General features: G+C 48.4%; 1 protein-coding gene across 1 annotated transcript; it reads left to right on the top strand.

Annotated features, from left to right (window-relative positions):
* Nucleotides 1-509: 509 nt before the first annotated feature.
* Nucleotides 510-26,071, top strand: LOC147646730 (uncharacterized). Its single transcript, XM_086873026.1, has 16 exons — nt 510-1,097; nt 1,197-1,355; nt 1,625-1,689; nt 1,799-1,948; nt 2,138-2,286; nt 2,591-2,738; nt 2,988-3,175; nt 3,265-3,402; nt 3,681-3,795; nt 3,968-4,105; nt 4,319-4,495; nt 4,632-4,787; nt 4,946-5,373; nt 21,974-22,167; nt 22,869-22,925; nt 25,932-26,071. The coding sequence occupies exons 1-16, from the start codon at nt 974-976 to the stop codon at nt 26,069-26,071; spliced, it is 2,526 nt and encodes an 841-aa protein (XP_086729152.1). The 5' UTR covers nt 510-973.
* The last annotated feature ends 664 nt before the right edge of the window (nt 26,072-26,735 follow it).

Here is a 26,735-nt window from a genome sequence, read left to right as displayed (position 1 = left end):
GCTAACGCTGTAGTTATTGTTGTTTGTTTGCCTGGTTATAAATATTAGTAAAGAACTGTCATTCCTATCCCCAGATCTCTGCCTGAGAGCCCCTTGATTTCAGGATTATCATAATTCGGAGGGAGGGGGTCTACGTTTTTCATTCTAAGGGAGGCTCCTGCCCTCCCTAGCAGACACATGTCTCCAAAAACCGAGACATTTGCATGAGAAAATTTTACAAAGTTTTCAATAAAATTCTTATTGATAAATTTGCCTCCATTTCATTTCTAACAAGCTGTTCCTAAAGATCCCGTCAGGCTGTCTTAGACACTTTGGGCAAGGGATTCCTTCCAAGCTGGGCCACTTGGGGGAGGGGATGGGGGCGGCCCCAGGGCGGAGGGCAGGGTGTGCAAGGGCCCTTTGTGACACGCTGCAGCACAGTCACCATGGGATGGTGGCAACGGGAGCAGATGTCAAAGGGCCCTTTGTGACACGTGCTGCCATAGGAGCTGGCGGTGACAGGGCCACGCCACAGTGCTCGGTGCAGGCGACGGGTCAGGACGCGCCAGAGCGGTGCTGTGAGGAGCCCCCGCACAGCGCACTCCTTTGTGTCGGACCTGGAGCTTTTCTGAAGCACTATTACTACAGGTGACCTCGAGGCCAGACCACAGGTCTTGCTGACCTGTGGCCTTGCTGAGCCTTCCTTCTTAAGGTTCTCTTGAGGGCAGACCGTGGGACTTGGTGACCCGGAGCTTTTCCGACGTGTCGCCCATCCCTGCAGTCTCTGCCCTTGAGACCAGACCACAATCCCTGTCGAGGAGCCTCCTGTCCTTCTGGCACGAGCCCTCAAGACCCAAGTGCAGGACTCGCTGTCTTGCAATCTTGCCAGGACTTGAGTCTTGCAGGTGCCTTCCAGGCACGACTGCAGGACTTGCTGACTCTGAGCTTTTCTGAGCCATCTCTCCTGCAAGTAGCCAGAAATCCAGTCACTGCCATGGAGCAGCGACCCCCAAGAGTGCCCAAGTTGGCCTGGCTTGAGGAGGTGGAAGAAGAAGGCTCTGGAGCTGTCCTGGCACAGGAGACTGAAGAGGTGCAGGAGTTCCAGGCACCACAGGAGGGTGAGTTGCAGAGCTCGGCCTTAGGGCTAGTGCCTGTTGCCAGCTTGGCCCCATCCCATTACATGCCATGCCATCCCCTGGTGCTGTTCCTATGGAAAGGATTGGAGAGTCTGGAGGAAGATATGGAGCAGCGACCCCCAAGAGTGCCCAAACTGGCCTGGGTGGAGGAGGAGGAAGAGGAGGTCGAGGAAGAAGGTCCTGGAGCTGCCCCAGCACCAGAGACCGAAGAGGTGCAGCAGTTGCAGCCGCTGGAGGAGGGTGAGTGGCAGAGCTGGGCCACAGGGCTGGTGCCTGCGGCCATCTTGGCCCCATCCCATCCCATTGCATCCCATCTCATCCCATCCCACACTGTCCTGTGGACACACACCCATGGACAGCACAAAAAAGGGGCTGGGGCTGCCCCCGCAGCAGTGGCCGTGCTGCATCCCCTGGGGCATCCCAGGACTGTCCCTGCCTGGGGAACGCAGGGCTGGGCTGTGCTCTCCGGCCTCTCCCGCAGACCCTCAGCTCTGGCTGCTCTTTGCCAGATGCAGCCATGGACGGCACACAAGAGCAGGACACCGCCCGTGGCCGCTTCCGCAGAGCAGCGCAGGTACCTGCAGCCATCCCCACCTGGGCTGGGCCTGCTGGCACTGCTCAGCCCAGCACCGCACTTGGAGCACTCCATGCAACTTCCCTGCCTTCCTGCCCTTCTCCTACAGTTTCTTTACCAATTCATCACGAGAATTGGCAAGGAAGACACCAGACCTATGGACACTGAGGTCAAAGCATCCTCAGAGGTCTTGGTAGAACAGAGCAGCGCTGCCCAGCTGGATCTGCTTGTAGAGACGGCTCTTTTCAATCCAGAGCAAGTAAGCAGCCTGTGGCCAGCCTTTGATCCTCCAGCAATTGCTTGGCTTTCCCAAGCCACGCCTGCTGCTCACTTGGAGCTTTTGAGGCCATGGCAGCGTGCTGGAAGAGAAGCACTTGTCTGAGGAAGAAGCTGGGCACATTGCTGACTCCCTCTGCTGGCATTCCAAGTCTCCCTGTGCCTTCTCCAGGTGCCCGGCGTGGTGAGGTACATCCACCAGTGGCTCATGGCCAATGAGGCTGCTGAGCACAGGATGGACTGGGCCCTGATGCAAGTGGCCGAGGCAGAGCCCGATGATGTGGCCATCACTCTCCTGCGGGTGGCCCCAACGTGTGACAGGTATGGGGCCCAGCTGCCCCGAGGCCTCAGGGCTCCCCAGCCCATCACCCAGTACAGCCCGGCCCAGGGCTGTGAGCAATACAGACTTGCAGGGCCCTCTGGCTGCTCCCTTTGCCAGCCCTGCTACAAAGTCGGCCCCCGAGCCTGCTGCCGTGCTGCCAGCCTGCCCCTCAGGGGCCTGTCCCCACAGGGCTGGGCTGCCTGGCTGCTGCTGCCGCTCAGGGGCAGTGGGCACAGGCAGAGCTGGCGGCCAGCTCAGCTCCCCGCTGCTGCCCAGCCCACGGTGCTGTGTCTGACCCCGCAGAGCTGCTATGGCCATGTGGACGACCATCTTGCTCTCGCCCTGGATTTCAGAGGAAGTGACACCGCTCCTCGTCAATGTGGTGGGGAGCTGGCCGCAGAAAAACCTGGGCACCTCTGATGGGGACAAGACGGCTGTCTTTTCCCTGACTGTGAGTTTCTGGAGCTGGCCTTTGCTCACCGCAAGGCCGGCCGCCTCTCCAGCAGCTCTGTTGCCTCCTTCCCCCACTGCATCTCCCTGCTTCAGGCACTGGCCACAAACCTGGCCTAGGGGCAGCTTCAGGGCCACCAGGCCCGCTGCTCCCCCTGCGTCTGCCCCGGCCTCTCCCTGCCACGCTCAGGCCCCGCCACACGGACGCCCCGGCACTGAGCGCTGTCTCGGGCTGCTTTGTCCTCTGCAGGCAACTCTGGTGATGTGGAAGATCCTCCAGGGGCCCTGTTGCCCACAGATCCTCACAGTCTATTTCCCCCGCCTCTTTGTGCATCTCCTCTTCCAAACGTACTTCAGTACTTTGTATATGACAGAGGACGTCCATACCTTCTGGAAGGAATGCCAGGAGCAACACGGCCTCTCCACCAGCCCCAACAGGTGCTCCATGCCACTCCTCCTGTCCCTGCCACTTCCCCAGCCTCACAGCCAGCGCTCCCAGCGTCACCTGGGCTTTGCTGTGCGCACAGGTTTGCAGTGCAGACCCTGAAGGCCCTGCTCTGCAGTCTCCACTTGGAGCATGTGGTGGTGGCAATGGAACGCAAGCGTGGCTGGGACACGCTGCTCTGTGCTGACACCCACCACTATGCCGTGGGTCTGCTGGCCAGGTGAGCCCCCCTTCTCCCCACTGCCTCTGACGTTTGTGCCCCCTGCCCGGGATGCCCCCCACAGTCCCCGTGGCCATGGGCCTGAGGACCTCGTCACCGAGGGATGGCCAAGGAGACTGCAAAAGGCTGTGAGAGGAGGGTGCCCAGGAGCAGCCACATCTCACGGGCCCAAATACCCTCACAGAGTGCTGGGGCAATAGAACAACTGTGTCCATCAGTCCTGGGAGAGGTTTTTCGCACCCTTGCTGAGACTCTTTCTGCCATTTTCTGCCTTCCAGGGTAATGCGCCGTGCATCCGCCCACTTGTGCAAAAGCATCTTAAGCTACCTGCTTGAGGTGCTCAGCAAACCGTTGCCACACTGGGATGTCTCTGCCATGGCATTCCTTGTGGAGGTGAGCCTGATGGCCAGCACTACCTCGCTCAGCTCCCTGCCAGCCCTGTCCCCTGGCATAGCCACAGCTGCCTGGGACGGCACCCGCGCCCTGTGCTACTGCCTGGGCCCAGCCCTGCGCACTTCCAGGCTCCTGCCCGCCGGCTCCCCTCTCACTGCCCTGTGCCTTTCAGCTCCTAGATTGCCTGGACTTGAGTGACTGTGGTGACAGCCTAATGGAGATCTTGTATAAGTACCTGTGGTACAACTCCACAGAGATGCATCACCAGGTTCTCAGGGCTCTCCTCCTGCTAAAGGACCGTCCCTCCATGGTGAGAAGGGGGCAGCAGCTGAAGCCGTGTGGGCAGCATGAGGCTGGGCAATGCTGTCCCTTGGCCTTGGCTGGCCTTTGCCTTGGGCGCTGAGGCAGCTCCTCGCAGCTCTCCTGCCTCCTGCTTCAGCTGCCCGAGTGCTTTGGGACAGCCCTTTGGCCTCTGGGCCCTGCGGCAGCTGCCCGGGCTTTCACACCCTTGTGTTCTGCACAGGCCGAAAGAATTCAGAGCCTGACAGGAAGACTAGTGCACCTCCTGTGGGACTTGGACAGTGATGTGGCCAGGATGAGCATTGCTCTCCTGAGCTATATTTTCCTGGATGAAGACACCCCAATATCCTGGCGCAGGGCCCTGCAGCTGGCTGAGCCGCTCCTGAAACTCCTGGACAATGTAAGGCTCTGTGCCCCAGCCACGGCCACTGCCTGCTGCCCGGACACTTTGTGCCCTGTGCATTTGCAGGCCTGCGCCAATGTGGGCCACAAGAAGCCAATGATGAGGTCATTTTTCCTTCCTTCCTTTCATACAGCCTGATAGCCAGGTGCAGCTGCTCTCCATGTCTCTCCTTCGAAGAGTGATGTCTTCAGCAGAAGAAGAAGGAAGAAAGCCCCTGAAGGAACGAGTGTACCAGAGCCTGCTCCCACTCTTTTTCCACTGCCAAGATGAGAATCGGCATGTGGCAGAGGTGAGGACTCCTGGGCTGCTGCTGCGCCTTGGCAGGGGGCTCAGCTGCCTCCTGCCCTGACGCAGGCTTGCAGGCTGCAGCCTCCTCCAGCCCTTGGCACTGGGACACTCCTGTGCCCTGCCTTGTGGGGCCATTTGCGGCTCTCTGCTGCTCCTCAGGCCTCTCGGACAACGCTCCTTCGCGCGGCTGGCTTTCTGAAGAGGCCAGACCTGGAAAAAGCTGTGAGGAAGGAGAAGCTGTGGAAGTTTGCCAAGCTCGTGGTAAGGGCGGGCTGCAAGTGCCAGCCAAAGGCTAGAGAAGCCCCCTGGCCCCGGTGCTCAGTGTGTGGGGCTGGCAGCTGTGCCCCTGCCTACTGCTGCAGCCGGGGGCCCCACGGCTTCTCAGGGCTGGCCGGGCACGGGAGGCCGGGGCTGGCCGCAGGCAGCAGCGCCCGGCCGAGGGACAGAGCCCGCGCCAAGCCTTCCCTCCTGCCGCTCTCTCCAGCTGGCCGACCACAGGATCCCCTTGGCCCAGCACCTGCGCCGGGCCCTGCAGTACCTGCAGGACCCACAGGAGACCCTGCGAGCGGCGGCCATCAGGGTCATCGGTGAGTCCCGAGCCCGGGCTCCCTCCCCGCCCCGCCGCAGCTCGGCCCCAGCCCCGGCTGCTGCCCCGGCAGCGGCACCCGGGCCCGGCGCCCTGGATCCCCGGCTGCCCTCGGGGCTGCTGCTGCCGGCCTCTGGCAGCCGTGCCCTTGGGCTGGGTCAGGATGCGTCAAGGGCCCGGGCTGAGCCCTGCCGGGGCAGGAGGCCGTGTGGCCACAGGGCTGGCAGCGCCGCTGGCAGGGAGCTGTGCTGCTGGGACCCTGACAGGCTCTGTGTTCTCAGGGATGGCCGGGGAGCAGCTGAGGGGGCAGCACGCAGAGCTCCAGGTGTTGTGCAGAGGTGAGCCATGGCAGCGGGCTGACAGTGTTGGCTGTTGGGGGCAGCTGCAAGCCCTGGCCAGGCTGTGGAGGGCTCTGCTCCCTGTCCCGATGAGGGGCGGCGTGGGCAGAGCACAGCGAGCTTTCAGGGCCACGTGGGGCATTTGTGGCCAGCAGCTTCGGGCTGACCCCCTTGGTCCCTGCTCCCTCCTGGCCAAGGCAAGAGCCGGCTGGCATGGCCCTGGCAGGGGGCTCTCGCTGGGCCCCCACAGCTCTGGGATCTGACCGTGGCTCTGTTCGTCTCTCTTGCAGCCCTCGAACGCCTGACGGAGGACAGAAGCGGTGCTGTGTCAGACCTGGCACTTGAAACGCTGTATGTCCTCCGGGCCATCCAGAGTGCCCGTTACTCCATTCTCCAGAGGATGGAAGACCAAATCCTCAGGGCATGGAGGACACGGCCTCGTCTGTCGGGCCTGGGCTGGCTGCACTGCTGGAGATGTGCTCAGCGCTGACCTGAGAGGCTCTGTCTTCTGGGGCCACATGGGCCAGCCAGGATTTTTTATATCATAAGGGTTGTTCTTTTCCATTTTTCTCTTCTTTTTAGTATGTAAATAATGTAGGATATGTTAGGGCTGAGAGGCTCTATCTTCTGGGGCCACATGGGCCATCTGTTAGTTTTTGTTTCATAGAGATTGTTCTTTTCTTCGTTTCGTTTCCATCTAGTATGTAAATAATATAGGATATGTTATAAACCACAAGAGTCCCAAGACCTTTCTTTTGCTGCCCAGGGTGTGCGGGGCATAGGGGAAGAGAGGGAAAAGGGTTCTTGTGTTCAGCAACCTGCCGGGGCATGCGGTGGTGCAGGGGAAATGGCCAGAAGCCCCTTGGCCTTTGGTGGTTGTGCTGAAGCCACAAGCCCTGTGGCAGGCAGGAAGCGCCATCTGTGTCCTGCTGCCCGTGTGTTGCTGCCGTGATGGCTGAGGAGCTGCTGGAGCTCCTGTGGGGCTGCGGCGCTGCTGCCGGGCCAGGCTGGGGGAGCCCCTGAGGGCACGGGGTGCTGGGAGGCCGTGAAGGGATGAGGGGCTGCGGAGGCCCAGACGGGACAAGGCAGTGGGAAGGCACGAGGGGGATGTGTGAGGGAGTGGGTGGCAGGAGGTTCCAAGGGGACAGAAGGCCCTGGAGGAGCCGGGGTGGTGGGAAGCCCTGAGGAATTGGGTGTCAGAGGCCATAAGCAGCCCCCGGGCAGCCGCCTGGTCCCTGACACCCGGCTGCTCCGGTGCTGTCCCAAAATATCCCCCAGGCCTGCAGCAGAAGCCCTGGATGCTGGGACACCACCCCAGCAGGAGGGTGGGGACAGCCCGAGGTGCCCAGGCTGGGCTGGCTGGGCACATGGAGGGCAGGGGGTGCTGCCAGGCCACAGCCACTGGGTGCCTCCAGGAAGGGGCAGTGGGCAGAGGCAGGGCTAACGGCCAGCCCGGGCCCTCGCGGCTGCCCAGGCCACGCTGCTGTGACCGAGGCCCCCCTGACACAGAGCTCGGGGCCCACAGAGCTGCTGCCACCATGGGGAGGGTGGCGATGTATCCTCCGGCAGGGCTGCCCAGTGGCTGCTGCCCAAGCGGCTCTGGAGCCCACAGAAACAGCAGCAGAGTGTGCCCCGGAACAGCAGCAGCCCCAACGTCGGCACCTGCGCACTGAGGCGTCCGCAGCAGCCGGGTGCCAAACAGGGGGAAGCTGTGGGCACAATTGCCTTTGCTTTGGCAAAAGGCTTCAGCAGAGTTGGCCACAATGGCTTTCTCTTCACTTGCAGCCTCACAGCAACGCTTGCCAGCTTCAGCTGCAGCCTGTGCCCGTGACTGACTTGGATGGCCGTGCTTGAGGGCGAGCTCGCCTTCCACACTCAGGTGTCCCAAGGCAGCGGCATTGGCACCATCCTGAGTGAGAGAGAGAGAGAGAGAGAGAGAGAGAGAGTGTCTGATGGGGCAGCTGCCCTCCCTCTCATCTGTCCAGGCACCTTAAAGACACATGAAACCAAATTCTGGACTTGCTTGGAACAAAGGAAGAAGCAGCATGTGCTGAAAAAAGCAGGGACTTACACGGCTCAGTTTTGCTCTCCACTTGGGCAATCCCAGAATCCCTGAGCACTTGGTGTTGCAAAGTAGCATCAACATCATCCAGTCTCCAGCCACCCTGCCATGGGCACAGGTGGTGTGCAGGCACAGCTGTCACTAGAATTGGGAGAACACTTTTCCATGTTGACCTTTTCCTTTCCTGGATTTCAAGCAGAGATGAAAAAATCATCTGGTGAATGACAGGTGAATAGTGTAGCTCACAGAACTAGGAGTAGGAGTCTCCAGTGGCCCATGGTGTGTCCATTCAACCATTGTTAGATTGTCCAGTTGGAGCTCAGCGCGGTGCAGCCCGGGCACAGGCACCAGGCTGGTCCATTTCAGCATCCCAAAGTCTTGGTGGCTCCCTGTGCACCCATTGTCTCCTGAATCCATTCTTGAACTCCCAGTTACTGCTGTGCAGGACATGAGAACACAGGAACAGCTTGTTTGGCTCATTCTTGCCTTTTGCTGCTCCTGCCTAAAGGAATCATCAGGACTATATGCTGATGGAATGGGATCGCCGAACAGCAGGGACTTTGTCTGTAGGGTCTGAAACTAAAACCTTGTCTGACTGTTCAGACACTCTAAAATCCAGGGTGAGAATGACAGCTTTGGTATGGAAGAATCCTAGAAATCTTGACTTGTGATTTTTCTAGTCAAGGATTTGAATGCCAATGTGGAAACTACCAAAATATTCAAACTTGTTTTCATTGGCAACCCCTTTGAAATGGCATCAGCACACCTCCAGGGGACAGGGTATGACAGTGGGAACAGTACTTGGCAGCTCATGGCTTCAGATGTGGGAGGCAGATATTTTGCGTGGGTACACATTGAAGTTCAAGTTTTCCCAGGGTTTGGATTGACTCGTCATTGCAGGTAACTTTAATCAATGCAAAAGGATGTAAAAGCAGAGTTTCTGGAGAATGTGCACTAGGGAGGAAATAGGGAGAAAACCTTGAACACAGCCAGCAGGCTCTGGAAAAATTTATAAAAGTTAAAATTAAAAATAGATGTAGCTCTGTGACTGTTCAGACAGGACTCTTTGTGTCTGGAGGTGATCGTCAAACATTTTAAAATCTTAGGAAATTCGGGAACTCAGAAAGAAAGTTAGGCTTGACAAGCCCTGGGAAAAGTAGGCCCTGGAAATGTTAGGCCTTGTGCTTGCTAAAGATCATGTGAAACTGCACCTGTGTAATCAATATATGATAAATGATAGAATTGTTAGATGTGATTAGATATAATTATTGTTTAAAGAACATGAGGAACAATGTTAGGGGGCTGGGGTGGGATCACGAGAAATCCATGCTTGGGTCAAAACAATGCATACAATAGAACAATGTAAGTTTAATAATTAATATCTAAGTTGTATAACGATAGAGTATAAAACATGTTCAACTCAAAAACAAATCGGGTCAGATTTGGGTCTGTGTACCCCTGACACCCAGAGCTCTTCAATAAAGCACCTGCATATAATCATTGTGTGATGATGTGTGTTCCTGAACTCTAACATTTTGGTGACCCAGATGGGACCTTGTGAGTGCTGCTGAGTGAGCTCGCGACCCGATCCTGCTCCAGCCGGCACCGAGGGATTCTCGGGGAGCCCATCGGCCGCGACCGTCTGCGCTGCTCACAGCGTCCCCAGGAGAAGAGGTAAGGTGCTTTCACTTTGGTTTGGGTGCCTGCCAATAAGACGCAGCAAAAGCTGCGCTTGGTTGGGCTAAAGGAATTCCTGTTGGAATTGCCTGGGCGCCGTCCGTCAGACGACTGCGAAAGCGTTGCAGGTTTGGCATTTGTGGTGTATTGTCGTTGTGACATGGAGAAGCTTAAAGGGGTTTTGGGCAGCAATGCTCTCATAGCAGGTACTTCTCCTTTGGGGTGCTTATTAGCACATTGGAAACAAGGTCACTTTGGGGAAAATTACTTAAGGCTAAATTAATTTTGGCGAGATCTCCCCATGGAAAAAGACCCCTGTGACACTGTCTCATCTGTTGGTAGCTATAACCTCTCTCTTTCTTTACTTTGTTTTCTTTCTCCTCTCTCTCTCTCTCTCTCCCCCTCTCCTCTATCACATAACCCTTGTTATCACTAAAATAAATGTACATTATTGCTGTTGTGATTTCAACTGAAATCCCTTGTGTCCTTTTTGCCCTCTGAGATCAAACAAACTTCTCGCGACTCCCACTGGCGTTAGCGAATCGTGACATTTAAACTGGAGTCACGGACAGGATTTGTGACAGACAGAAGGGGCTCCAGGTTTGTTGTGCAGTCTGTATTAGGGGAAAGATGTTTTGCTCCAGCCGCACCCAGCCCGACACTCCCAAGAGAGTGAGCGGTGTCTAGAAAGCAAGGGGGGCAACTCGAATTTCCCACAAACTGCACACGCCGAGGTGAAAAGCACCCCACACTCCCTTGAGGGCTCTGTCTGCAGAATTTCACAAATGATCTCTTAGTGCAAAAGGGTGGGAATGTTTTTGTTGTTGTTGTGTGTGTGAATTTTGAGTGCTTGGTGTAGCAAAGAGACAATCAGAATTTTAAACTGAAAGAGTGCCTCCCGAGCAGATTTGGTCTTTTTACCCACACAGGGAAGCAAAAAGCAGTGTGTGTGTGTGTGTGTGTGTGTGTGTGTGTATGTGTGTATAATTGAAGTTTATACCTCCCTGTAGTGGTTTTCCCTTTGTAAAAATGACTGAAAAGGGCAGTGCAGAAGTTAAAGCTGCATTTTATGCTCTGTTAGCAAAACACAATGCCAGACCTTCTCCAAGAGGGGAAAAGTGGGCGCTTAATTCCTGGTTTAATTTGGAAAATGTGATTGATAGAGTGTGTTCTTTACAAGATGAAAGAAAATTTAAACTGGGCAAAAATCAAACTCTACTCTGCTCAGTTTTGGGAGCTTGTTTTACAGCAGCTCTAAAAACTGGCTTTAAGCAAAGAAGTGAGGAAAGAACTAGAATAGACTCCTTCTAAAGCTTAGTTGAAATTTTGCAAAAACAATTCAATGAAGAAAAGAGTAAGATCAATCTGTTGCGAGCAGCCCTCCAGGATGAAAATTCAAAAATGCTGACTCGCTAAAAGAAACAGAAGAGGGGGAAACCCCTCTCCTGAATCAAATTTACCCTCCAAAAGAGCTAATTCATTCCAGTAGAAATGATGGACCTGTAAAAATGGCAGAAGAAAAATCAGAGAAAGCAAAGGTGTTAGATGCATTGGTTCTCTTAAGGAAAACCCAGACAAGAGAAAAGAAATCTCTCACTGCCAGTATTGGTGGTCACTGGAGATAAAGAAGGGGGTCCCCAGCAAGGTAATAGATGGCTTCTCACTTCCAAGTTGAGTGAAGTTGTTTCTAATTGGCACTGTCCCAAGTTCATTGTATGGAATGCCCCATTGGATAACCCAGCACAGCTCCACAGGCTCTGGGCTGTGAGCCAAAGCCGTCTCCTTCTCAGCTTCTGGGAGTGGAGCCCAAAGAGCCTCAGAATCAGGGAAACTGAGAACTCTGCCTCTCCTGGGTGAGCAGAGAGGCAGAGGTTGCTTTTATTTCAAATGCTCACTAGAGATAACAAAACTGGAGACATACTGATTACAGCAATAGTGTGTAGAGAATATTTGAAGAGAAGGTGGGCATGATATTTTAGTAAAGGCCTGTCTGCACAAACCAGCCTTTGGTATAAGTTGTGATATTAAAGGCTCATGTCCTTGAAAATTTCCTGAAGCAGAGAGAATGAAGCAAAACAACATCCTTGTATATAAGAGAAAAAATGTAAACCTGTGTGGATTAACCAAGAGTAACTTGCTTAGTCCAGGGACCCAGTAAAACCCTATAAAAGTGTGCTAAAGATAGAAATAAACGATGTTCTCCATACTTCTGTGAAGACTAGGCTGAATAGTCTGAGCAGTTTCTCAATAATAGTGGGTCCTATACATCCACTTTTTACTTTTGTAGTTAACACTGGAGCCCAAATTTCTGTGTTGACCAGTAAAGACTAGTGCAGGATTTGAGAACAATATATGGAATAACTAAAGATATTTACCCAGTGGTAGCTAATCCTTGCACATTGTTAGCATCTATAAAAATGAAATATAAATGGTTTACTGTACTTGATTTAAAAGATGCCTTTTTCTGCATACCCCTTGAGAAAGAAAGCAGGAAACTGTTTGTCTTTGAGTGGTAAAGTCCAGAAATAGGAAGGAAAACTCAGCTCACCTGAACACGACTTCCACAAGGATACAAGAACAGTCCAACCCTATTTGGAAGCCAGCTGGGGAAGGAGCTGGAGATTTGGACCGAGAACGGGCAAGTAGTGAGAAAACAATACCTGCTGTTACAGTATATTGATGGTGTACTGATAGCTACAGAAGAGAGAACAACCTGCATAAAGGTACCAATTGAAATTTGAAATCAGCTGGGAATGGGAGGATATAAGGAGTTGAAAGAAAAGGCACAAATTGCCTGGCAGAGTGTGATTTCCCTGGGATGTGAAATCTCACACGGGCAATGTAAGCTGGGTACTAATTGTATTCAAGCTATTTGTGCTATTCCAGAACCCCAGAACGTGCATGAGCTGCGAGTCTTCCTTGGGATGACAGGGTGGTGCTGCCTGTGGATCATGGACTATGGACTAATTGCAAAAGCCCTTGTAACGGGATGAGTGCTGTGGAAAGAAAGAAGACTGCTGTCTTCTCAAGGTACACACATTAAACATCAAGATGCAGTCCTGCAATTGATAAAAGCAATACAAAAACCTGAACAAGTAGCAGTTATGCACTGCAAAGGACACCAATCAGGAAACTCCAAAATTTGTGAAGAAAATGGAAAAGCAGACTGGACAGCTCGACAGATTGCTTGAAATGGGCAAAGAATAATGGCATTGATATCTTTAAAAGTTAATGTATCTCAATTTAATTTGCCTCCAAAACAAAAATATTCAATAGGAGATGAGAAATTGGGGCATTTGCCAAATGTTTTGAGTTTTGAGACAATTTAGGGAATTTTGTGGGATTTTAATGGAATTTTGTGGGAAATTGAGGAGATTTGGGGAATTTCGTGTGATTTTTCTGGAATTTTGTGGACCTTTGTGTAGATTTTGATGGATGTTTCTGGAATTTGTTAAGGTTTTGAAAAGATTTAGGGAATTTTGTGGGATTTTTCATGAATTTTTTTTATATTTGAGGACATTTTGTAGGATGTTGCTGGAATTTGGTAATGTTTTGAAAAAAGTTAGGGATTTTTGTGAGATTTTCTGGGATTTTGAGGTAACTTGAAGAATTTTGAGGGTTTTTTCTTAGATTTTCTGTGAATTGATGGAGATTTTGTGGGATATTGCAGGAATTTGGTTGGGTTTTGAGAAGATTTAGGGGATTTGTGGGATTTCTCTGGAAATTTGTGGGGCTTATCATAAATGTTGTGGGATTTTTCTTAAATTTTGTGGCCATTTGTGGAGATTTTGTAAGATGGTCCTGGAATTTTGTGGGATATTGAGGAAATTTAGTGATTTTTGAGGGATTTTTCTTGAATTTTGAGGACATTTGTGTAGATTTTGTGGGATGTTGCAGGAATTTGGTAGAAATTTGAGAAAATTTAGGGAATTGTGTGGGGCTTTTCCAGAATTTTGTGGGATTTGGAGGAGACTTGAAGAATTTTGAGGGATTTTTCTTAGTATTTTTTTGAAATTGTTGGAGATTTTGTGAGGTGTTGCAGGAATTTGGTTGCGTTTTGAGAAAATTTAGGGAATTTTATGGAAGTTTTCTGGAATTTTGTGGAATTTCTTTATAATTCTGTGGGATAATGGGGAGATTTTGTGGGGTTTTTGTGGTATTTTGTGGAATATTTGTGGGATTTTTTAATATTTTGAGGAGACATGAAGAATTTTGAGGGAATTTTTCCTAGATTTTGTGGAACTTGGTGGAGATTTTGTGAGATGTCTGTGGAATATTGTAATGTTTTGAGAAAATTTAGGGAATTTTGTGGGATTTTTCTGGCAATTTGAGGGGGTTTTCAAGAACTTTTTTGGGAGTTTTCTTGAATTTTCTGGAAATGTGTGAAGATTTTGTGAGATGGTTCTGGAATTTTGTGGGATATTGAGGCAATTTAGTGATTTTTGTGGGATTGTTCTTGAATTTTGTGGACATTTGTAGAGATTTTGTGGGATGTTGCAGGAATTTGGTAGAAATTTGAGAAGATTTAGGGAATTGTGTGGGGCTTTTCCAGAATTTTGTGGGATTTGGAGGAGACTTGAAGAATTTTGAGGGATTTTTTTCTTAGATTTTGTGGAAATGGGTGGAGATTTTGTGAGATGTTGCAGGAACTTGGTTGGGATTTGAGAAGACTGAGGGAATTTTGTGGCATTGTTCTGCAATTTTGTGGGGTTTTCCAGAATTTTGTGGGATATTGAGGAGATTTTGCGAGATGTTTGTGGGATTTTTGAGGAGACTTGAATAATTTTTGAGAGATTTTTCTTGAATTTTGTGGACATTTTGTGGGATGTTGCTGGAGTTTGGTGGGATTTTGAGAAGATTGAAGGAATTTTGAAACATATTCCTGGAATTTTGAGGATTTCTCTTGAATTTCTTGGAATTTGGAGGAGACTTGAAGAATTTTGAGGGAATTTTTCCTAGATTTGGTGGAAATTTGTAGACATTTTGTGAGATGTCTTTGGAATTTTGTAATGTTTTGAGAAGATTGTGGGAATTTTGTTGGATATGTCTGGAATTTTGAGTGTCTTTTCAAGAATCTTTTTGAGAGTTTTCTTGAATTTTGTGGAAATTTGTTGAGATTTTGTGTGATGGTGCAGGAATTTTGTGGGATATTGAGGAAATTTAATGAATTTTGAGGGATTTTTCTTGAACTTTGTGGACATTTGTGGAGATTTTGTGGGATGTTGCAGGAATTTGGTTGGGTTTTGAGCAGATTTAGGGAATTGTGTGGGGCTTGTACAGAATTTTGTGAGATTTGGAGGAGATTTGAAGAATTTTGAGGGAATTTTCTCTAGATTTGGTGGAAATTTGTTGAGATTTTTTGAGATGTCTGTGGAATTTTGTAATGTTTTGAGAAAATTTAGGGAATTTTGTTGGATTTTTCTGGCATTTTGAGCGGCTTCCAAGAATTTTGTGGGAGTTTTCTTGAATTTTGTGGAAATGTGTGGAGATTTTGTGAGCTGGTTCTGGAATTTTGTGGGATATTGAGGAAATTTAATGAATTTTTGAGGGATTTTTCTTGAATTTTGTGGACGTTTGTGGACATTTTGTGGGATGTGGTTGGAGTCTGGTAGGGTTTTGAGAAGATTGAAGGAATTTGGTAGCATTTTCCTGGAATTTTGAGGATTTCTCTTGAATTTCTTGGAATTTGGAGGAGACTTGAAGAATTTTGAGGGATTTTTTTTCCTAGATTTGGTGGAAATTGGTGGAGATTTTGGGAGATGTCTGTGGAATTTTGTGGGATATTGAGGAAATTTAATGAATTTTGTGGGATTTTTCTTGAACTTTGTGGACATTTGTGGAGATTTTGTGGGATGATGCAGGAATTTGGTAGAAATTTGAGAAGATTTAGGGAATTGTGTGGGGCTTTTCCAGAATTTTGTGGAATTGGGAGGAGACTTGAAGAATTTTGAGGGATTGTTTTCCTAGATTTTGTGGAAATGGGTGGAGATTTTGTGAGATGTCTGTGGAATTTTGTAATTCTTTGAGAAGATTGAAGGAATTTTGTTGGATTTTCCTGGAATTTTGTGGGGCTTTTCCAGAATTTTTTGTGATATTGAGGACATTTTGTGGGATGTTGCTGGAAATTTGTGGAATTTTTGTGGTATTTGGAGGAGACTTGAAAAATTTTGAGGGATTTTTCTTGAATTTTCTGGACATTTGTGGACATTTTGTGGGATATTTCCAGATTTTCATAGGGTTTTGAGAAGGTTTAGGGAATTTTGTTGCATTTTTCTGCAATTTTGTGGCCTTTCTCTAGAATTTTTTGGGATTTGGTAGAGACCTGAAGAATTTTGAGAGATTTTTCTTGTCTTTTGTGGCCATTTGTGGAGATTTTGTGAGATGTCTGTGAAATTTTGAAATGTTTTGAGAAGATTCTGGGGATGTTGTGGCATTTTTCTGGAATTTTGATGGGCTTTTCAAGAATTTTTTGTGATATTGAGGAGATTTTGTGGGATGTTGCTGGAATTTTGTGGGATTTTTGTGGGATTTGGCGGAGACTTGAAGAATTTTGAGGGATTTTGCCTAGATTTTGTGGAGATTTGACATGATTTTTTTGAGATGTTGCAAGAATTGGGTTGGGTTTTGAGAAGATTGAAGGAATTGTGTGGGGCTTTTCCAGAATTTTTTGGGATTTGGTGGAGACTTGAGGAATTTTGAGGGAATTTTCATAGATTTGTGGAAATTGGTGGAGATTTTGTGAGATGTTGCAGGAATTTTGTAATGTTTTGAGAAGATTTAGGGAATTTTGTGGGATTTTTCTGAAATTTTGAGAGGCTTTCAAGAATTTAATGGGATTTTTCCTGGATTTTGTGGAAATTGGTGGAGATTTTTTGAGATGGTTCTGATATTTTGTGGGATATTGAGGAAATTTAGTTAATTTTGTGGGATTTTTCTTGAATTTTGTGGACATTTGTGGAGTTTTTGTGGGATATTGCAGGAATTTGGTTGGGTTTTGAGAAAATTTAAGGAATTTTGTGAGATTTTCCTAAAATTTTGTGGGATTTTTGTGGGATTTTGAGGAGAGTTGAAGGATTGTGAGGGATTTTTATTAGATTTTGTGGAAATTGGTGGAGATTTTGTGAGATGTGTCTGGAATTTGGTTGGGTTTTGATAAGATTTAAGGAATTTTGTGGGATTTTTCTGGAATTTTGAGGAGCTTTTCAAGAATTTTGTGGCAGTTTTCTTGAATTTGGTGGAAATTTGTTGAGATTTTGTGAGATGGTTCTGGAATTTTGTGGGATATTGAGGAAATTTAGTGATTTCTGTGGGATTTGTCTTGAATTTTGTGGACATTCGTGGAGATTTTGTGGGATGTTGCAGGAATTTGGTAGAAATTTCAGAAGACTTGGGGAATTGTGTGGGGCTTTTCCAGAATTTTGCAGGCTTTGGAGGAGACTTGAAGAATTTTGAGGGAATTTTCTTAGATTTTTTGGAAATTTGTGGAGGTTTTGTGAGATGTCTTAGGAATTTTGTAATGTTTCCAGAAGATTTAGGGAATTCTGTTGCATTTTTCTGCAATTTTGTGGGGCTTTTCCAGAATTTTCTGTGATATTGAGGAGATTTTGTGGGATGTTTTTGGAATTTTGTGGGATTTTTGTGGGATTTGGAGGAGAGTTGGAGGATTGTGAGGGATTTTTCCTGGATTTTGTGGAAATTGGTGGAGATTTTGTGAGATGTTGCCGGAATTTGGTTGGGTTTTGAAAAAATTTCGGGGATTTTGTGGGTTTTTTCTTAAATATTGTGGGAATTTGTGGAGATTTTATCAAATGTTTCTGGAATTTGGTTGGGTTTTGAGAAGTTTCAGGGAATTTTTTGGTATTTTTCTGCAATTTCCTGGGATTTTTCTTGAATTTTGTGGATGTTGAGAAAACCTGAAGAATTTTGTGGTGTTTCATTTGATTTTTTTCTGGAATATTTCTGGAGTTTTTTCAAATTAGAGTAGATTTTTGGGATATTTTTGGAATTTAGTGGAATTTTGTGTAATTGCATCAGATTTTTCTGTAATTTCTGGGGGTTTTGTGGAATTTTGTGAATTTTTTAAAGAATTTTGTGGGATATTTAAAAGCTTTAGGGATTTTTGTGGGATATTTCTATTATTTTGTGAGATATTTCTGGAATTTTCAGGATTTTGAGTCTGGTGACTTTGGTGGTATTTTTCTGGAATTTTGTGGGAATTTCAGGAGGTTTTGTGGGATTTTTGTGGAATTTTGTGGAGTTTTTCTGGAATTTTGTAGGATTTTGAGAACATTTGGGGCAATTTTTATGAAGATTTTGATAAAAAAGCTGGGAAAAAAGTGTTAAAACTGCTGAAATTTCAATAAACAAAGGAGAAAAGCAAAATCATATAAAGGGACCTAAACTGCGCGCTAAATCCGCATAGTTTGGCCTAACATCAGCCAAATGGGGTTAAAATCATCCCAAGGAGTCCAAACAGCAGCCACCAGGGCATAAAAATGCCCAAAGCGGTGTCAAACCCACTCCAAATGGCCTAAAATCACCCTGGGATCTCCCAAATGGGTGCAAGGTCCACCCTGAAAGTCGCTGGTTTTGCCTCAAATCACCCAAAGGGCCCCAACATCAGCCAAAGTGGCCTGAAACGCCCAAAAGGGACCTGAAATCACCCGAAAAGGGCTCGGTTCGAGCGGCACCGGGACTGGGAGCGAGACCCAGATGGAGACCGGGACCGAGACTGAGGCCTAGAGCGGGCCTGAGACTGGGACTGAATCCGGCACCGGCACCGAGAGCGGCACCGCTCCGGGACCGGGACTGAGACCGGGACCGGCACCGCTGCGCCATTGAGATCGACACCGGGACCGGAATCGGCTCCGGGAGTGCCCCGGGACTGCTCCGAGACTGAGAGCGAGGCCAGCACAGGGACTGGGATCAACACCAGGAGCGCTCCCAGAGCAGAACAGGGATCTCCGAGTGTTCTCAGTGTGGGAAGAGGTTTCCCAACAGATCCATTCTCTTCCGGCACTATCGGATTCACAGGGATGAGAGGCCTTTCCGCTGCCCCGACTGCGGGAAGGGCTTCAAGCACAACAGCAACCTGGTCAAGCAGCGGCGCATCCACAGCGGGGAGAGGCCCCACGAGTGTTCCCAGTGTGGGAAGAGCTTCTCACAGAGCTCTCACTTGACCCGACACCAACGGAAGGGAAGCCCTGCGAGTGCCCCGAGTGCGGGAAGAGCTTCGTGCGCTGCTGCAGCTCCATCCCCCACTGGAGGAGCCACCTTGGGCACGTTCCTGGGATCCACCTTGGCAATACACCTGGCTGCTTATCCTTCTCCTTTGGCCACAGTTTGCTTCTCATCTCCATCTCTTTGCACTCCAAAAGCCAGGAGGGATCCATCTGTCACCTCAGAACAACTCAATCCCACGCAAAACAGCTCCATTTGACCCCAAAAGGGCTCAATCCCAACTCCAAAGGGCTTGTTCCACCTCAGAAAATCTCAATCCCAGGCTAAAAGAATGGATCCGAAGAAATGCACAATGTCATTTATAACCTACACAACAGTAAGTGAGTAGAAATTTGCTCCTTGGAAGAAATGCTCCAGAGTATATAAAAATACAATATTGGGTTTCAATTACTTATGCTGAGCAGCACTGGAAGAAATCCCAGTTGGAATTCTAATACCATTTCAGAGTGTCTTCGTTCTTGCTCCTCTAAGAACATAAAAGCAATGATGCATTGACAGTCAAGGCAATGCAAGATAAATGCAGTCTTAGGAAAAACCTTGAGATAATCCAAGTAAATTTGGAGAGCACACATTTCTCTGTATGTTGTACAGTTCCAGACATATTGTTGTAATAAATATCTTTCCCATGGCATCAGTAATTACAGGAGCATGCAAGTAAAATGATCATTGCCCTCTCCCCCACCAGTTTTACTCTTTAAATAGATCTTTTAGAGATCAATGTACTTATCCAAAAGAGGACTGAGGGGTTATTTGATCATAGTTTCTAACTGCCTTCTCAAGGTAAAAGTACAGGATATGAAATAACTCTTTCATCTAGCAGCAAACAATACTATGGGTACAAAAGATGCAAAAATTCAGGAGAAAATACTTATCAAACTTCTTATTTTTTTTTTTTTTAATGTGGAGTGAATGGCCAGTAAATCAAAACATGAAGAAAAGAGTAGATGCCTCATAACTCAATGTCATCAAAGCCAGACTGAATGCTTCTGTGGAAAATCCCAAGCACTAGGTCTAAGTTGTGGCCTTGCAATCAAAACTAACCGATGTGACTGGCCCTAATCGCTTGTGTCTTTAAAACCAACTTCTCCCTCTAATTTGCATTTCTACCTTGCCTTGTATATTGCTGATAGTTTTCATTCACCTATTGAAATACTTCTTCAATTCAAAGCAATGGATGTACTTGACCGTGAGAAATGCACAAACAAGGCTGGGAAATATTTTCATATGTATCCTCTGATTTGGACAAGTAGATACACGGATAAAAGCTGAGGTGGGCCAAATAAATTTAGCAGAAGCATGTGAGGACATAATCAGCAGAGTCTGCTGGTGATGCAGAATTGTAGAGGTCAACACTAAGAAAAAAAGTCAAGCTGGACACAAGTATAGGTTTGGACAGAAGTGGGGGGAGAGCAGCCCTACAGAAAAGGATCTGGGGGTGTTGGCTAAAGAGGAGTCAGCAGTGTGCCCCCAGGGAACGTCATGCTGGGGCAAATGAAACACAGCATCATTAATTGGTCAAAAGGGGGAATTACCCAGCAGTGCTGGCAGCTGGGGGAAATGAGGCTGAGCAGCAAACTCTTTGCTCTCTCCAAACACCTGAGGAAGGCAAGGTGCTGATCTCTTCTCCCCGGTATCCAGTGATAAGACAGATGGGAATGGTTCCAAACTGAGCTAGATGAGGTTTAGCAAGCATTTTTATCAATAGACATGGGTCAAACACTTCCTAACAGGCTTCCTAAAGAGATGATTGATGGTTCCAAGCCTGTCTGTTTGAGAGGTGTTGGGAAGGTAGAATTAGAAATAAATTATAAATGTGACTTTGTAGCCAGAAAGGCTAAGGAAGAAATACAAATGATAGCACGGTTTGAATAATTCAAAGAAACCAACCGGGCTGGTATGCCAGAACACATTCTTTCCTGCAATAAAACCAAGCTGAGACCCCTCATCCCAGCCTTATAAGGAAAGGTCTGAAGGACCCTGAGATAACTAAAAATATGCAAAAATAGCGATTTCTATAGGTTGTACACAAATGTTACTATATTAGTATACTTAGAAAGATTGGTTAGTTAAGGAATAGAATATTCAAAGGTATAGGTTATATAAGTAGTGGTATAGAAGAGCTCGGTCTCTCTCTTTTTTCTCTTGCTTGCTCTTTTTTTCCGTCTCTCTTGCCCTCTCTCTTGCCCTCTCTTGTTCTCTCTCTACCTCTCTACCCCACGCCCTGAAATAAACTTCTAACACTTAACTCGATTATAGAGGTCTTTGCCGTGTCTCTGACCGTCCCCAGAAAGCGTCTCCTACAGATTGGCGAGCCAGGCAGGAGCAGATCGTTTTCTTCAGCTGTAAGAGACCCTCATGGACGGTAACTAACACTTATCTGTCGTGCCTGCTTTCCCAGTACCGTGAGCAAGGACCACGCTGCTTAGCAGCGAGTTGGGCCGAAGCTCTTTAAAGTTGCAAGGGGAGTTCCTGAGTCCAGAGACGCTGAGGATCGGTGTCTTTTGGAGCTGTGGGAGACTCAGCCCCGGGAGTGGAGCACAGCGAGGTGCCTGGCACCGCTTGGTGCTGTGCTGAAAAGGGGTTCTGAGCTCGCTGCAGTGTTGCAAAGCAACAGCTAGAAGCGGAGCTTGGTGAAGGAACCCGAAAAGCAGCGTCTGGAGCCGCAGCAGGGGAGCCCCCACGAGAAGCTGGGATTGGATACGCTGTTTTCTCCGGTACTGAGGTTAGTGCGCACAAGTTTTAATCATGGGACAATCTTACTCTATTCACGACAGAGACCTCTATAAGCGACTAAAACATTTATTACGCTCTGAGTCCAATAATTTACCGAAACAAGAGCTAAAAGATCTTTTAGAATGGACTCTACTTAACTTCCCCAACGCTGACCGTTCAGCTGTATTTACTAGACATTTTTGGGACACGGTCGGTATTAAACTCTTTAATAATATCTCACACCGCGATATGACAGCCGCGCAGCTAGTACCAGCGTGTAGAGCTCTCGTAGAACTCTTTCATAATAAGCAACAACCATCAGTGGCTGTCGCGTCGGATCCGGTCCCTACTACGCGTTTGTCCCTGGCCACGGAGGCCCGAAACGTGGCCAGGCCCGTTCCGGCCCCCCGAAACTCAGCGACTCCGGCATCCGCAGTTTCGCGCGTCCCTTCCCCACCCCCCCCAGCCCCTGTGATTTCGCAATCTGTTCCGGTGACCCCATCCCCCTCGGCGGACCCTGCGGCCCCCGCCCCTGCTCCCCCTCCCCCTCCTGATACTGTTCCCGCCCCCAGTGTGGCAAGCGGTGAGCTCCCCGCTCCCTCAGGAAACCCCGTCTCCGCTGTCACAACCCCCGCGCTGCCCACCCCCGGCTCTGCCCTCGCGGTGCACCCCGCCCCTCCCGCTCCCGTCACCGGTGCGACCCCGCCCCTTGACTCCGCCCCTGCGCCTCCGCCCAGCGATGTCATCGTGGCTCCTCCCCCCGTCGGTGCTGTCACCTCAACTCCACCACCCCTCCTCCCCACTGGAGAATCTCCCGCTCCTCCCCCGCTGCACCCTGCGGCCGTCATCGCGGCTACCGCTTATATTCTATCTGCGCTACAAAGCCACACTGCAGCCTCTTCCCTAACTCTTCCACTACCTCCTGTCACCGCGGAGTCAGCCCCGCCGTCAGCAGCGGGTCACACCTCGGCCCCTGAGCCGACACAGACCACTGCTGCCTCGAACATCTCGTTGTTTCATTTTTCTCCGCCTCCCGTTTCGCCGCGGCCCGCAGACGTTCCAGCCTCCGCTGCCCGGTCCACCCCGGCCCCCTCAGCTCCTTCTGCTGTTTCTCTCTGGCCACGCGGTCCCGAGCCGCAGCAGGTCCCGGTTCTGCCTGCCACGAGGGCCGCCACCACCGACCCTGGACCGGAACTTACACAAACGCAGTGTCAACCACAGGTTTCCACACGGTCACAAAACACCGCGCTACTCCCGCCAGCGTCTGGTCCTGTGTATTCCCCCGATCCTCTACCAGACCCGGCTGTAATATCACCAAGAACTGCCGCTTCGCTGTCAGATGCCCCCGCGCATTATAACTGCGAACAACTGAAACCTGCTTCCCTGCCCCCGGCCGTGCCGCAGCTCCCAGAGGCTTATCCGCAAGTGCAGCACCCCGTTCTGCCCCCTGACCGTCCCCTATCGCAGCTACTGTCAGCCGACACTACAACTACAAGGCCGCCGCTACACCTGGCTACACAAAAGGTACAAAAGGAAGGGGGAATTTCTAACACAGTATCTGCATTAATAAATACAGGAGAGACAGTGAACTATTCTATGCATGCAACAGCTAATCCCCTGACTTTACCACTTCAAAGTGAGATTGTAAAATTCGAAGCTCCACTACACATAAATTCCCAAGAATGTTATGATGATAGCCAACTTACAAACTGGCTGGAAGTCAAAAGACAAATTTGCAAAGAAGAAAACATAAACCCCCTAGCAATGCCGGTGTTATTTAGTCAGCAGGCGGGCGGTCCAAGAACATGGACAGCTATTTCACCCCAGGAGATAAAAGAACTGCGAAAAGCGATAAAGGACAGTGGCATTTGCTCTCCATATTTTAAACAACTGCTGAAAAGTACACTAGAAGAGCATACTCTTACACCCAATGACTGCAAAAATATTGCTAGCATTACCCTTACAGATTCGCAATTTATGCTATGGGAATTGAAATGGAAGAGACTACTCAGAAATGTATTGGACAATTATAGACGTAGTAATGATCCAGATTTGCGTGCTCTCACCCTGTCAAAGCTCACAGGTGAACCTCCAGATGACCGAAATGAAAATCAGATAAACCTGCCTAGGGTAGCATTAGATGACATCAAAAAAATGGCACGGCGAGCCTTCTTGCAAATTCAGCCTGCTGGAACTTTTGAAAAAGCTTATAACCTTATTAGCCAAGAAGCCTCTGGGCCATTCACAACATTTGTGGATCGTGTAATTCAAGCTGCTGAACGCCAGTGTGGTGATGATATAGCCCGTCCAATTATGATACGGGACATTATCGAAAATAATGCTAATGCCGAATGTAAGAAGGTGATCAAAGCCCTGGGAAAAGAAAAGCCAACAGTGCCAGAAATGATAGACGCTTGTAACAAAATAGGAAGTCCACAACATGTAGCAGCAATTCAAGCAACTGAATTGGGGAGAACCTTAGGGGAGAAGCTGGAAAAAACTCTTTTAGCACAAACATCACAAGCTGCAGTAATCGCGGCTCAAGCAGAGGCACGAGATCAAAAGCTCACTGAAACCCTACTGCACATCGAAGTCTGCTGAAACCTCCACACCAGCCAGTGACCCTGCAAAAAAGAGCCAAGAAGCAGACGCCCAAGCCTGATCTACGCAGAATCTTCAAGAAGAAAGTGATCTACCAGAAGCAGCTCAAGAAAAAAAAAAATGGAGTTCTGTCGTTTACCCAAGTGCATGTTGTTTTTATCTTTTTGTTTTAATCTGTATAGTGATAATTGTAGTTTTAATAGCTATACCTTGTATACTCCAATGCATGCAGAAACTAATGAGTAGAACCGTATCTAATATCTTAGTTATTCATAGACAAAACGGGGGAGATGTTGGGAAGGTAGAATTAGAAAGAAATTATAAATATGACTTTGTAGCCAGAAAGGCTAAGGAAGAAATACAAATGATAGCACGGTTTGAATAATTCAAAGAAACCAACCGGGCTGGTATGCCAGAACACATTCTTTCCTGCAATAAAACCAAGCTGAGGCCCCTCATCCCAGCCTTATAAGGAAAGGTCTGAAGGACCCTGAGATAACTAAAAATATGCAAAAATAGCGATTTCTATAGGTTGTACACAAATGTTACTATATTAGTATACTTAGAAAGATTGGTTAGAAAAGGAATAGAATATTCAAAGGTATAGGTTATATAAGTAGTGGTATAGAAGAGCTCGGTCTCTTTTTTTCTCTTGCTTGCTCTTTTTTTCCGTCTCTCTTGCGCTCTCTCTCTTGCCCTCTCTTGCTCTCTCTCTCTACCTCTCTACCCCACGCCCTGAAATAAACTTCTAACACTTAACTCGATTATAGAGGTCTTTGCCGTGTCTCTGACCGTCCCCAGAAAGCGTCTCTTACAGATGCACTCATAACTGCCCCCGTACTAACTTTACTGGATACCAATAAGAATTTCAATTATTCGTAGATGTGAATAGACAAGCAGCACAAGGAGTTCTGACCCAAGAGTGGGCAGAAAAAAGAAGCCCATAAGGTTTCTCTCAAAATTTTTAGACCCGGTTAGTCGGGGTTGGCCTACTTGTTTGCAAGCAATTGTGGCAGTGGCTTTATTAGTAAGAGAAGAAAAAAAAAAAAAAAAAAAAAAGGGGTAACTTTCAGAGCTCCCTTGATAGTCTACATGATGTAAGAAATATCTTACAACAAAAAGCGGAAAAGTGGTTGACTGATTTGAGGCTTCTGAAATATGAAGCCATCTTAATCAGCTTGCCTAGTTTAGAATTAAGAACCACTACTGCGCAGAATCCTGCGCAGTTCCTGTTTGGGGAACCAACAGAGAAACTATTACACAATTGCATTGAAACTGTGGAATTGCAAACTAAAGTTAAACCAGATTTAGAAAATCAGGAGTTAGAAAAAGGAGAAAAGTAGTTTATAGATAGATCCTCGAAAGTTGTTGAGAGAAAAAGAAAGTCAGGATATGCTAGAGTAAATGGCATATCAGGAAGCATTGTGAAATCAGGCCCCCTGAAAGCAAGCTGGTCTGCACAAGCTTGCGAGCTTTATGCTCTCCTGAGAGCCCTCCAGGGGTTGAAAAGAAAGAGGGGGATCATCTATACAAATTCGCGGTATGCTTTTAAGGTAGTACATACTTTTAAGAAAATTTGAGAAAAAGAAGTCTGATAAATACGAAAAAAAAAAGAGTTAATCCATAGGGAAATCATTCGACAAATTCTACAGGCTGTCAGAGAACCAAAGGAAATATCAGTTGTCCATGTAAAAGGACACCAAACAGGATGGCAGTTCCACACCCGAAGTAACAACCTGGCAGACAAAGAGGAAAAACGAGCGGCTTTGTTAACCAGTCTGCAGAAAAGAGGACTGATTCCCCAAAGCACAACACTGGGATTTGCCATACACCAAATGCAGCCTGGGGATAAAGTCCTGATCAAAGCTTAGAAAGAGCTCCCCCTCAACCCTCACTGGGAAGGACCGTTTCTCGTCCTCCTGACCACAGACACAGCTGTCCGGACTGCAGAAAAGAACTGGACACACTCACCTCGAGTGAATAAAGTAACGGATTACAACTCCTCCGAGGGGAAAGTCACCACACCTCCGAGAGAGCTGAAAATCAAACGCCGGCGTCATCACAAATGACAAGTGACGACCAGATAAGTTGTATTAATCCTGATTGTAATTGTTTTCCATTTATCCACTTCGAGTGTGCTTATTGTAAACAGATTTGGGTAGCCCACTGTTTAAGAGGGTACAAACCTAAAGGATTGTGCACAAAGTGTCTAGAGAAAGAACAGGAGGAGACTAGCCGTTTCTTAACACTTGCCACCCGGGCGGGGTCCTTGGAACTAAACTCTCCTGAGTGGTTCCTATTGTTCCAAAAGGGGTTAAGAGGCCAGTTAGATTCCAAAGCCAAGGCTTTAGAAATCGAGTGCCGAAAAACAATTAAAGTTTAAAGTACTGTGTAGGACAGACCCAACTAAATTGTCTCGGTGGGCTACTTTCAAAAGAAGGTACGCCTTAAGGACTACAAGGGCCCCTGAAGACAGTCCCTGCTGCCGAGAAGATGGTAATCCCCGCCGTATGTTCCTATACGGGCGAAGGGCAAGGCAGAGAGATGCAATGGTGGGGAATCCTGATAGTCCTGAACCTAGCCGTGTGCTTGGCCGAGGGAACGAGTCCCGAGGTACCTCCAGGGGGAGAGTCCCCTGGGGAAGTGTGAGCAGTGTCAGACTGCCACAGAAACCGGACGAAAGATTGACTGTCCTCCAGAACTGCAGAAGGGGATGTGTTTTTCCAACGGCAC

This window comes from Cyanistes caeruleus, unplaced genomic scaffold (genome assembly GCF_971803275.1).
Source record: "Cyanistes caeruleus unplaced genomic scaffold, bCyaCae1.hap1.1 HAP1_SCAFFOLD_81, whole genome shotgun sequence".
Taxonomy (NCBI): domain Eukaryota; kingdom Metazoa; phylum Chordata; class Aves; order Passeriformes; family Paridae; genus Cyanistes; species Cyanistes caeruleus.
This window is presented reverse-complemented; position numbering and strand designations above follow the sequence as displayed.

Excerpts from the sequence above, each read along its gene's own strand:
- LOC147646730 (XM_086873026.1), top strand. The coding sequence starts at position 974 with ATGGAGCAGCGACCCCCAAGAGTGCCCAAGTTGGCCTGGCTTGAGGAG. Across the intron at positions 1,356-1,624 it reads GTTGCAGCCGCTGGAGGAGG|ATGCAGCCATGGACGGCACA; the intron begins GTGAGTGGCAGA and ends GCTCTTTGCCAG. Across the intron at positions 4,106-4,318 it reads TAAAGGACCGTCCCTCCATG|GCCGAAAGAATTCAGAGCCT; the intron begins GTGAGAAGGGGG and ends TGTTCTGCACAG.